Genomic DNA, 12,548 nt, shown 5'->3' on the forward strand with positions numbered 1-12,548 from the left:
AAACCAAGGAGGAAGGCTCAATGGTAGTAGATGGCTAGATAGAATGACTCACACTCACTGTATCTCAGTTCTTGCCCTTTAATAACATCTTAACTTCACATAGGTCAATTTTTTGTGTTTAATTTATTTCTGAGTACTTTATTGTTACTGTAAATACAATATTTTGCCATTTTTATTTTTAACTGGTCATTCCTAGTATCATTTATTATAACCAGTGTAACAAATACTCTTACTAATTTCACCTGTTTTTTAGTATAGTCTCTTAGAATTTTTAGATCTTTAATAACATCATTTGAAAATAGACAGTTATATCTTTTCCAATATGTATATAGCTTGTAAGTTTTCTTATCATATTGCATTAGCTAAAAGCCCCTAAAACAGTATTGATTGTGACAATGATCATGGATAGCTCCCTCTCCTTCCTGATCTTAGTGGATGGAATTGCCTTTAGTGTTTCTCCAGTCAATTTGATGTTTGCTGTTGATCTGTGGTAAAAGTCTTTACAGGTTTAAATAGTTTTCTCCTATTCTTAATTGACTTAGAGCTTTTATTTTGAATGCCTGCTAAATTTTATGTAATGGCTTTATGATATCTATTTCTGTGATCATATGATTTTTTTTGTTTTAATTTGTTGATAGGACAACTTTCCTTGATAGACCTACCAGTGTTCTAGAATTCTATTTCTGGAATTAACCTTATGTATTAGTCAGGGTAGGCTAGGTTGTCCCATTGAAACAAACTATCACATAATGCTTAACACAGTTAAATCCTATTTCTCCCTTGTGCAATATACTTTGAAAATGTCCTGGGGATGATTCTGGCTAGCCAGGCTGGAGCAACCAGAACACAGGCGTTTACCACTAAGGCTGCTAAGCTTCTAGGTCATTAAAGGTCAAAGTGAACTCAACTTGAAATACCATTTGGGTTTTTACAATCCCTTTTATGGTCATTGATGTTTAGGTTTGCTATATCTTTTGGACTCAGTTTAATCATTTATATTTTGCTAGGATGTTCTCTAGATGTCCTACAGATTTTCAAATTTATGGCTGTAGAGCTGCCAGTATTCTTTTTCATCTCTAGTATATCTATAGTTATAGATCTTTTCTCATTCCTAATGCTATATGGTTTGACTTTCTTTTTAAAAAATTAATTCTTCCATTGGTTTGTTTATATTACTGCAGATTTAGGTTTCATTTATCCTAATGTCTTTATTTCTATTTCATCAGTTTCACCTTTCATGTTTATTAAATTCCTTTTTCCTATTTTCTATTAATTTTTGTTCTTTTTTAAATTTAACTTTTACGTTTCATTTCAAGCCCATCTGTTCTTAACCTTTTTTATTGACAAATATAAAATACATGCAGGAAAGTGTACAAAAAATGTATAGCCCAGTGATTTATCACAAGGTAAATACCCATGTGACTTCATCCCCTTGAAACAGAAGCATCCCCAGCACCCCCCACCCCTCCTTGTACACTCCCAGTTCTTCCCCCCCATCTCCACTGAGGGTAACCACCACCATAATTTTTGATATTCACATATTTTAACTTCTTAATAGTTGTACCAACTATGCATGTACCTTGTGACTTCATCCCCTTGAAACAGAAGCATCCCCAGCACCCCCCACCCCTCCTTGTACACTCGCAGTTCTTCCCCCCCATCTCCACTGTGGGTAACCACCACCATAATTTTTGATATTCACATATTTTAACTTCTTAATAGTTGTACCAACTATGCATGTACCTCTGAAAACTATACTTAATTTTGCCTAAAGTTTTTTTTAACTTTACCTAAGCAGAAACATTTCATGTTCATTATTTTGTATCTGGCTTCTTGCACTCAACATTTATGATGCGCAATTTATTCATGTTGTATGTAGCTGTAGTTTTTTCATGTTCATTGCTTTATAATATTTCATGTTATGAATATAATACAATTCATATATTCATGCTACTGTTGATGGACTTTAGGCTTTTTCCTGATTGAGGTTATTTTGAATAATGTTGCTGTGAACTTTCTAGCACATGTTTCTTGTTACCATTGCATGCATTTCTGTTGAGTATATTCCTAGAGCTGGAATATCTGTTGGGTGTTATATTAGATTAGGTAGTAGTCTGACTTAAGTAGATAATGCCAAGGTGTTTTTCAAAGTCGTTGTCCCAGTTCACACTCTCACGCAAGCAGTACATAAGACTTCCTGTTGCTCCATGTGCTGTCACCCCCTTGTGTTGTCTCTTGTCATTATTTTTTCATTTTAGCCATTCTGGTGGGGGTATAAGTGTCTCATTGTAATTTCATTTACATTTTTCCGATTACTATTGCAGTGGGGCTCATTGTTACGTGTTTCATATTGGGTTGTTTGTGTCTTTCTTAATGTTGAAAGGGTTGTTTGTTTTGGATATGAGTCCTCTGTCACAGATGATGCAAACTCATCTGTTTACTCTCTTGTGGGTATCATTTGAGAGAAATTTTTAATTTCAGATAGTCAGACACATCAGTCGTCTGTTTATGATCAACACATTTTGAGCCATGTTTAAGAAATGTTCTTCTGTTCCATAAACATGAAGGTATTCTTCTATATTATCTTGTCACCGTTTATTGTTTTGACTTTCACATGTTCATCTACAGTTCATGATTAAAATGCTTCAACTGGTAAATATGAATACTCGAGACAAGTGAATAAATAGGAAGCCTTGGGAAAGCAACAGAACACATAAAAAAGAACCAAATGGAAATTTTAGAACTCCAAAATACAATAACCGAAATAAAAACTCAGTGGATGGGCTCAAAGACAGAATGGAGGGGGTAGAGAAAAGAATCAGTGAACAGGAAGATAGAACAATAGAAATTTCCCTAACTGAACAACAGAGAGAAAAATAGACTGAATTAAACAAATAAATAAACAAGGCCTTGGGGACTTATGGTCTAACATTCACATCACTTGGACTGCAGCAGGAGAGGATTAAAAAGGCAAGGCTGAAAAAGTACTCAGAATTATAATGGCTGAAAACTTTCCAAATTTGGCAGAAGACATTAATTTACTAATTCAAGAAGCTGTGTGGGCCCAAACTGGATAAACCCAAAGAAATCCACGTCAAGAGACATCATAGTGAAACTTATGAAAACCAAACACAAAGAAAAAAATCTTAAAGCAGCCACAGAAAAATGACACTTTACCTGTAGGAGAAAAACAACTAAAAAAGAAAAGCTTAGTTTTCCAAAACCACTGTAGCAGTGATCAGTCCTGTTTACAGGCTGATTCACTGTTTCTTCTCTGCCTTCTCCTCTTCTCAGTGCAGGACATTTGCGTTGCCCTCCATCGTCTTTTCATTTTGCTCATCCTTAACTTTTTGGTGTGCTATTATGAGAAAAATCTTCAAATATGTGGGGTGGAATTGACACACACCTCTAGATAATCCGAATTGACACACCTCTAGATAATACATGGGTCAAAGAGGAAGTCTCTAAGGAAATTTACAAATACAAAGAACTGAATGAAAACAATAACACAGAATGTCAAAATATGTGGGATGGGCCGGCCCGTGGCTCACTCGGGAGAGTGCGGTGCTGATAACACCCAGGCCCCGGGTTTGGATCCCATATAGGGATGACCAGTTCGCTCACTTGGGAGAGCGTGGTGCTGACAACACCAAGTCAAGGGTTAAGATCCCCTTACCGGTCATCTTTTAAAAAAAAAAAAAAGAAAAAGAAAATATGTGGGATGGAGCAAAAGCAGTACTGAGAGGCAAGTCTGTAGCACTAGATGCTTACATAAGAAACAAGGAAAACTCAGATCAGTAACCTCATTCCTACTTCAAGGAACCTTTGTGTACTGTTGGTGTAAATGTAAATTAATACAGCCATTATGGAAAACGGTATGGAGGTTTCTCAGAAAAGTAAAGATAGAATAAACCGTAGGAGCCAGCAGTCCCACTTCTGGGTATATACCCAAAGGAACTGAACTCAGTATGTGAAGAGATACCTACGCTCCCATGTTCAATGCCACATTATTCACAGTAGCCGAGACACGGAGGCAACTTCTATATCTATCATAGGATGAATGTGATACAGGAGGCGCTCAGCTTTCCTGGGCTTGGGTTTCAGGACATGCCTCTGGGTTTCCAGCCCCTCCCTGAGGTCTCAGGCCCCCACCTCTGAGCTCTCCCTGGAGAAAAGTAACGGTTGCCAGACCTATTCTTAGCACCAACACATAAAAAGAGACAACAGGGGGCCGGCTTATGCAATCCAGTGGCCGGTCATGTTCAATTGCACAGAACATTCTGTGCATACACCTGGGAACCACCCCTTTAATCGAATATTCACTAGATAGAAAACCTATAGAAGCCAAGTCCCAGCCGAAAGCAGAGTGGTTGCTCACTTCCTGGAGGCGAGTGCACTTCCCTGGCTGAGGTGTGTGTAATTTACTTTGTATCTAACTAACTTCCAGTAAGTGGCTGCTCACTCTCTGGAGCCAGCCTGCACTCTGTACTGAACTTTAAGTACGTTCTTCCTGCTTTTGTGTCAGACTCAATGTGGGCCCTGCTCAGTCTCTGGAGCTAGGCTGCACTCTCTCTGTGGAACCTATATTTCTTATCTGTTATATTAAACTTGTTCTTACTTTCTACTGTGACTCTGCCCTTGGATTTTTTCCTGTGGTGGAGTCAAGAACCTGGTAAGAGGACGGGGTGGGTCGAGGCTGACTGTCGGGTCCCCCAGACCCCTACCTCCAACATCAAATGGATAAAGAACATGTGGTATGTGTAACAAGGGAATACTGTTCAGCCTTAAAAAAAAAGGAAATTCTGTCAGTTGTAACAATATGGATGAACCTGGAGGACATTATACTAAATGAAATAAGCCAGGCATGGGAAGACAGATACTGCATGATCTTGCTCATATATGGAATCTAAAAAAAGTTGAGTTGACAGAATTAGAGAGAAGACTAGTGATTACGCGAAGCCAGGGGAGGGCAGTGGATGAGGAAAGCGGAGATGTTAATCAAAGGGTAGGTGTACAGTTTCAGTTGGACAGGAGGAACAAGCTTTAGTGATCTATTGCACAGACTGGTGACTAAAATAACAATGCATCATTTTTTCAAAGTTGCTAAAAGAGTAGATTTTTTTTTTTTTTTTGGACTGGTAAGGGGATCGCAACCCTTGGCTCGGTGTTGTCTGCACCACGCTCAGCCAGTGAGTGCACTGGCCATCCCTATATAGGATCCGAACCCGCAGCCTCAGCGCTACCAGTGCCGCTCTCTCCTGAGTGAGCCACGGGGCTGGCCCTAAAAGAGTAGATTTTATTTTATTTTTATTTTTATTTTTTTTCCCCTTTTTTGTCTTTTTTCGTGTCCGGCAATGGATCACAACCCTCAGTGTCGCNAAAAAAAGTTGAGTTGACAGAATTAGAGAGAAGACTAGTGATTACGCGAAGCCAGGGGAGGGCAGTGGATGAGGAAAGCGGAGATGTTAATCAAAGGGTAGGTGTACAGTTTCAGTTGGACAGGAGGAACAAGCTTTAGTGATCTATTGCACAGACTGGTGACTAAAATAACAATGCATCATTTTTTCAAAGCTGGCCCTAAAAGAGTAGATTTTTTTTTTTTTTTTGGACTGGTAAGGGGATCGCAACCCTTGGCTCGGTGATGTCTGCACCACGCTCAGCCAGTGAGTGCACTGGCCATCCCTATATAGGATCCGAAACCGCAGCCTCAGCACTACCAGTGCCACTCTCTCCTGAGTGAGCCACGGGGCTGGCCCTAAAAGAGTAGATTTTATTTTATTTTTATTTTTTATTTTTTTCCCCTTTTTTGTCTTTTTTCGTGTCCGGCAATGGATCACAACCCTCAGTGTCGCGCCCGTACCGGACCTGGACCGGCAACGGGATCGCACCCCTCGGTGTCGCGCCCGCACCCCGCTCAGCCAGTGAGCGGGAACCAGTCTGTATGTGGGACCCAAACCCTCAGCGGGAGCGCCGCCGCACTCCCAAGCGGTGCACTGTAGCAGTGCACCACCGGGCCGGCCCTAAAAGAGTAGATTTTAAATTTTTCACCACACAAAGTAATAAATATGTGAAGTAATAGATGTGTTAATTAGCTTGATTTAATTATTTCACAATGTAAACATTATCAAACATTGCAATGTACCCCATAAGTACATAATATATACACTTATTTATCAATTAATAAATAAAATTTAAAAAGATAAAAAATGAAATTAGATAAGGAAGCGCAAAATCAATCCAAAGTAAGCAGAAGAAAGGATTTTATAAATTTGAGGAGAAATCAATGAAATGGAAAACAGAAAAAACAATTGAAAAACATTAATGAAAAAGGAGCTGGTTCTTTGACAAGATCAAGAAAATCGACAAACCTCTAGCAGGAAAGAAAGATAAGACACAAAATGCCAATAGCTGGAATGAAACATGCTATAACAACAGGCCCTGCAGACATCAAGAGGATAATATGGGAATAATATGAACAAATAAACTACACAAATAAACTTAATAACTTAGATGAAATGGATCAATTCCTTGAAAAATACAAACTGCCATAATTCACACATGTGAAGTAGATCATTTGAATAGCCCTATAACTATTAAGAAAATTGAGTTTATAATTGTAAAACTCATAAAAACAAAATCTCCAGGCCCAGATGGTTTCTCTGCAGAATTCTACCAAACATTTAAAGAATTAACACCATTTCTACACAATTTCTTCCAGAAAACAGAAGAGAAGGGAGCACTTCCCAGTTGATTTTATGGAAGTGGTAATATCATGCTACCAAAATGTGACAGTATAGAAAAAGGAAACTACAGACCAATATCCCACAATAATATAGATGCAAATATCCTTAACAAAATAATAGCAAACAAATTTCAGCATGCATAAAAAAATTATGCATCATTACCAAGAGGGGTTTATTCCAGGGATACTATCTGGTTTAATATTCAAAAATCAACCAATTTAATCCACCATATTAACAGGCTAAAGAAGATAAATCACATGGTTCTACCTATTGATGCCATTCCTAATTATTCTGTCAGAGGAATGAAAGAGCCCACAGGGCAACCGTGACAAGGATTGGTTCGTATGTGTTTTTCTGGCCAGCACAGTTCAGGCAAATAACAAAAGGCAAGAGGGATAAACTAGGAAAATGATGGAAGGGCTCCACACCTGCAAGGGCACCTCTGGGCTCCATGGAGGGGAGCAGCTCCTCGAGTGAATATCTGCACGTTTCTTGGCTGGGAGGATGCTGTGTTTCCCCACCTCCAGTTACAGGTGGCAGAAACATTGATACATGGAAGTTTTATAGCATCACCCTTGGCAATACTTCATGCAATGAAAAATCGTTTGTTACAATTATGAATGGTCAATATTTGTCTGAAAAATATTTGCACTTTGAGTTAGCTGGTATAAAGCACTTATTCTTATTTCTTGAAAAGTAGGGCACCTCCTAGTCTAAGGAAATAATTTGTTTCCTATTATATGCTATTTTGAATAAAATTGTATAGGTTTTACTGATTTTCTTTTTAGTAATTTTACATCTAGGACTTTTTTTTTTTTTTAAATCTGCTTCACTCTCAGGCACTGGTAACTCGGTTCTCTTTCCTATCACTGAGACTCTCGTATTCTCTTTTTGTCCAACACTGCTTTTTAAAATGCTTGGAATGTATTTCTGTCCTTCCTTGGTTTTCAATTTTCCAAGCTGTTTTTACTTATTTAGCATTTATTGAACACCTACAACTCATTGTCATGGTGAATACTGTGGTGATAAATGTCATTGTAGCTGGATAAAATAAGTCTCCAGTAGAGGTATGGCCAAGGGAACCAGACCAGGCCTCAAGGATGGAGCTGGAGTTGGGTATTGATGGATGAGTAGGAGTTTGCTCGGACAGCACGTGAGACAGGAAATTTCTGACTGTGGGAGGAGAATGAACCACGGCACAGAGCTGTGATAACACTTCTCCATGCATAAGTCAATACGAGTGATTTTCAGTTTATTTACTTTTATCTTCTTTCTGTAATTCATGTGCAGTTTTCTCTAACTTACAGGTTAGGCTTCTTCAAGTGTATTTTTTTGTTCTTATTTATTGCTTTTAAAGTAGGAATTTGAAGTCATTCCTGATGGTGTCCTTCATGGCCTTTGTTAATAGAAATCATTTTTGCTTTATTGCTTGAAGATAATGAAACAGAATGCTTTGAACTGAGCCATGTTCATGTGTTCTTAATGTGTCACCCAGTGTCCACAAGGGCCAAATGCCATGTTAATGGTGAGGTCTGTCTGTGTTCCTCTGTCTAGATTAAGTTTGACAGTGTGGAGGTGTGTGTCTGCTGTGAGCTGCAGCACCAGTCGTCCGGCTGCAGCAACCTCGGGGAGACGCTGAAGCTGAACCCGCTGCAGGAGAACTGCAACGCCGTGAGGCTGACCTTGAAGGTGACGCCGCGGGCGCTGCTTGTGCATGCATTCCATCCCATGCCTTACGGTCACTGTAGGAAGGTGGGCTAACCTGTAGATTCCTTTCAGCTCTTAATCATTCAGGTAGGTTTGATGCAAGAGGGAAGATCTTTCTGGAGAATGTTTTAAAGGACTGTAGATTTTCATTTTGAGGGTGTCACTTTCTGGATCTTGTTTTCCATTTTCACCATTTCATTTTCTTGCCTCTGACTTACGCGAATGGTCGAAAAAGGTCCTTACAAATGAGGATGTGGTGCATTCTATTGCTTTCCTGACATTTTGCTGTTACACCATTGGGGAACAGATGGTTATTTATTTTGCTTTTTAAAAGATAGTTGGAGAAAGAAATTTTACAATCTCCCATAGCAATCTATTCTCATGTATAGCATCTGATCTTTAAAAAAAAATGGCATGGAAAATTTGTTGTATTATAGTGGTTGAGTATCCCACATCCAAAAATCCAAAATCTGAAATGCTCCAAAATCTGAAATATTTTTGAGCACCAACATGACACTCGAAGGAATTGCTCATTGGAGCATTTCAGATTTTGGATTTCTGGATTTGGGATGCTCAGATGGTAAGTGTAATGCAAATATACCAAAATCCAAAACACTTCTGTTCCCAAGAATTTCAGATGATACTCAATCTGTATTATTCCTTTTTTTTTTTTTTCATTCAGGTCAGGCTGGAGAGCCTCACTGAGTGGCCCATCCCCATGGGTGTTCACACTGCCCAGGACCGTGGTGAGAGACGAAGGCAAAGAAAGATGACACCAAAGTTCTTAATGAGTTGTGTAAAAACACTTAATTAGAAATAAGGACTGTCAGAGCCGGTGGCATGGGTGGGGCTCAAGGGAGGAAGGGTTTATAACTGAGGTGAGAGTGCAGTGGTCTGAAGGTAGCAGCAGTGGCTTAGGTATTAGGAGAAGAGGCAGCCTGCCCCTGCCCACCAGCTGAGGTCCTGTAGAGGGAGGAATGGCCTTGCAGGGAGCGGGAGGCTGGGTTTCAATTGAAATCAAGAAGACAAGGGGCTGTTGCAAGTGAGCATCTGTTTATTACTGTTTTCTAACTTTGATGTTCTCCAAAAAAAAATTTTCGGCTGCCCTAGTTCCTTTGCATTTCCATATAAATTTTAGAGTGAGCCCGTCAATTTCTATAGAAATCTTACTGGGATTTTGATTGAGATTGTGTCGAATCCATACTCGTACATCACTTTGAAGGGAATCTACATATTCGTGACATAGATCTCCATTTATTTAGGTCTTCTTTTATTTCATCAGTGTTTCTTTTATTTCATTAGTGTTGTATAGATTTCAGTATGTACATGTTTTCAGTATATGGAGAAACATTTTATAATACTTATGCCTACACTATTTCATATTTATTAGTGCTATTTTAATGGTTCTTTTAAATTGTCTCTTATTCGTTGCGAGTATATAGAAGTTTGATTTTTGCTACTGATCTTGTTAAACTCACTTATTAGTTCTAGTAGATCTTTTATAGATTCTTGTGGATTTTCTGTATCAACAATCATATGATACGTAAAGAGAGGCAGTTTTACATCTTCCATTCTGTACTAGGGTTCTCTAGAGAGACAGAACCAATAGGACAGATACAGATACATGAGAGGAGATTTATTAGAGGAATTGGATCACGCAATTAGGGAGGCTGAGAAGTCCCACGACAGGCCATCTGCGAACTGGAGACCCTAGAACACTGTTAGCATGGCTCAGTCCAAGTTGGAAAGCCTCAGAACCAGTGAGGCCAGTGGTACAATTCTAAGTCTGAGGCAGAAGGCCTGAGAACCCAGGGTGGGGGGGATGGAGAGGGTGCTGGTGTAATTCCCAGAGTCTAAAGGCCAGAAGATCTGGAGTTCTCATGTCCAGGGGCAGGAGAAAAAGGGTGTCCCAGCTCCAGAAGAAAGAGAATGAATTGGCCTTTCTCTTGTCTTTTTGTTCTATGCGGGCCCTCAGCCGATTGGATGGTGCAGTCCTTGCTTACGGTGGATTTTCCCCACTCGGTCCACTGACTCACATACCAGTCTCCTCCAGGAACACCCTCACAGACACACCCAGGAATAATGCTTCACTAGTTCTCCAGATATTTCTCAATGTAGTGGAATGGACACCTGAAATTAACCCTCACATGTTCCAGTGTGGGTGCCTCTTCTTTCTTTTCCTTGCCTATTGCGCCTACTGGACCCTCCAGTGCGGTGCTGAGTAGATCTTGGAGAGCATATGCCAGCGTTGCCTTGCTCCTGGTTTTAGGGATTAAGAACAACGTCAGCTCTTCGTTTTTCACAGATACCCCTTTTCAGGTTGTGGAAGTTCCCCTCTATTCCTAGTTTGCTTAGAGTTTTTACCATGAGTTCATGTTGAATTTTGTCTAAGTCTTTTTCTGCATCTGCTTAGATGTTCCTACACTTTGTCTTCTTTAGTCTGCCAGCATGGTGAATGACATGGACTGACTTTTGAATGGTGAGTCAGCCTTGCATTCCCAAGATAAACCCCACTTGTTCATATTTTCCTCATCTGTGTAGAGTCTGCAGATGACCCTGTCTATCAAAGGTTCTTCGTGTCTGTGACTGTTCTTTATTCCTAGCATTTCCATTTTATTCTTCCTATTGCTTCCATCTCTCTGCTAAATTACCTAGATGATCATGCATATTGTCCACCTTTGCCATTAGAGCTGGCGTCTGACTGCATCCGCCCCAGGTAAGTGCTCATGTCTCTCCTTGGAAGGTCTGCCTTTTCCTTGGAATGTGGGTTAGTTGGTTGCTCTGTGTCCTTAGCTGTCTGATGGGCTCAACCTAAATTGGGCATTTGCAGTATTGTTTTGTTGTTGTAATGGTGGGGCCATGCTCTTTCCAGCTCTCTATATCCTGAGCAGAATCTGGAATCATTATCCACATGATGTTTTCACCCTGGACACAGAATTCTTGAGGAGCATTTTTTCCCCTTAGGGGTTTATAGGTGACATACCATTCTCTTTTGGCATTGAATATTTATGTAAGGAAAAATCTTAAATTCAGCTAATACTTTCTCCCTTTAAGGTGTGTGGTGGTCATTAATGCTGTTTCAAAATATTTCTAGCTCTACAACTTCCCCTTATGTGGTAAGACCGGACTTCCTAGTCCCCTGTGGTTGTGGAGGGCAAAGTCAACAAACCTTAATGAGTGTATGTATCACCTCCAAGCAGGAGTATTTTACTGTGGTGTGAGATCCTCCGGAGCTCTCCTTCCCTCTGTCACAGTAAGTGGCAAGTTACAGATGGTGGCTACACCATCAGCCTGGGTTATTGCAGTGAGCCCTGTACCTTACTCACACTGGACATGTAGCATGAATAAGAAATAAACTTTCATTGTTTTAATCCACTGAGATCTGGGGGATATTTGTTACTACAGTGGAAACTAGCCCATACTATCTGACACCAGGCAACTTTTTAAAAAATCTACATGTCAATAGTACTTTTCAGTGATCAAGTCCATTAACTTGACTATGATATGTCTTGATACTGATCAATCTTTATCAAGTTCTCCATGATACACAGTGTACCCTTTCAACCCATGAGTTTACATCTTGCTTTACTTCAGAAAATTTTCCTGGAACTTTCTCTTTGGGTTTTTTTCTGTTCTGTTCGAGGACAACAGCGCTTTTCTAAGACCACTTTTATCTGTCTTTCCTAATTGTCTTTTTTTGTCTAATTTTTGTTCGTCCTTGTCCCTCTCATTTTGATCAGTTTTTCTGAAGCCTCTCTAACTTTTCTGTGGTGAGTATTACCTTTTTGCCCTGCTCTTGACGTGATCTTGAGTTTTGGTGGCTCCTTTCCCAGCCTTTTCTGTCTTTATCGTTAATTTCTTTTTATTTTTTATTTTTTATTTATTTATTATTTTTCTTTTTTGTCTTTTTTCGTGTCCGGCAATGGATCGCAACCCTCAGTGTCGCGCCCGTTTATTTATTTATTATTTTTCTTTTTTGTCTTTTTTCGTGTCCGGCAACGGATCGCAACCCTCAGTGTCGTGCCCGTACCGGACCGGGACCGGCAACGGGATCGCAACCCTCGGTGCTGCGCCTGCACCTCGCTCAGCCAGTGAGCG

At 39.8% G+C, this 12,548-nt stretch overlaps 1 protein-coding gene across 1 annotated transcript in view; it reads left to right on the forward strand.

Annotated features, from left to right (window-relative positions):
• The window catches only part of LOC103605314 (protein FAM189A1-like), a gene marked incomplete at its 3' end in the record, with an annotated part of 119,338 nt that overhangs the window by 46,234 nt on the left and 60,556 nt on the right, over positions 1-12,548 (forward strand). The window contains exon 3 of the mRNA XM_008589889.1: positions 8,298-8,432. Coding sequence (XP_008588111.1) covers positions 8,298-8,432 — 135 coding nt within the window. The remainder of the gene's footprint in view (positions 1-8,297; positions 8,433-12,548) is intronic.

The sequence above is a fragment of the Galeopterus variegatus genome, unplaced genomic scaffold (assembly GCF_000696425.1).
Source record: "Galeopterus variegatus unplaced genomic scaffold, G_variegatus-3.0.2 Scaffold5727, whole genome shotgun sequence".
Lineage (NCBI taxonomy): Eukaryota > Metazoa > Chordata > Mammalia > Dermoptera > Cynocephalidae > Galeopterus > Galeopterus variegatus.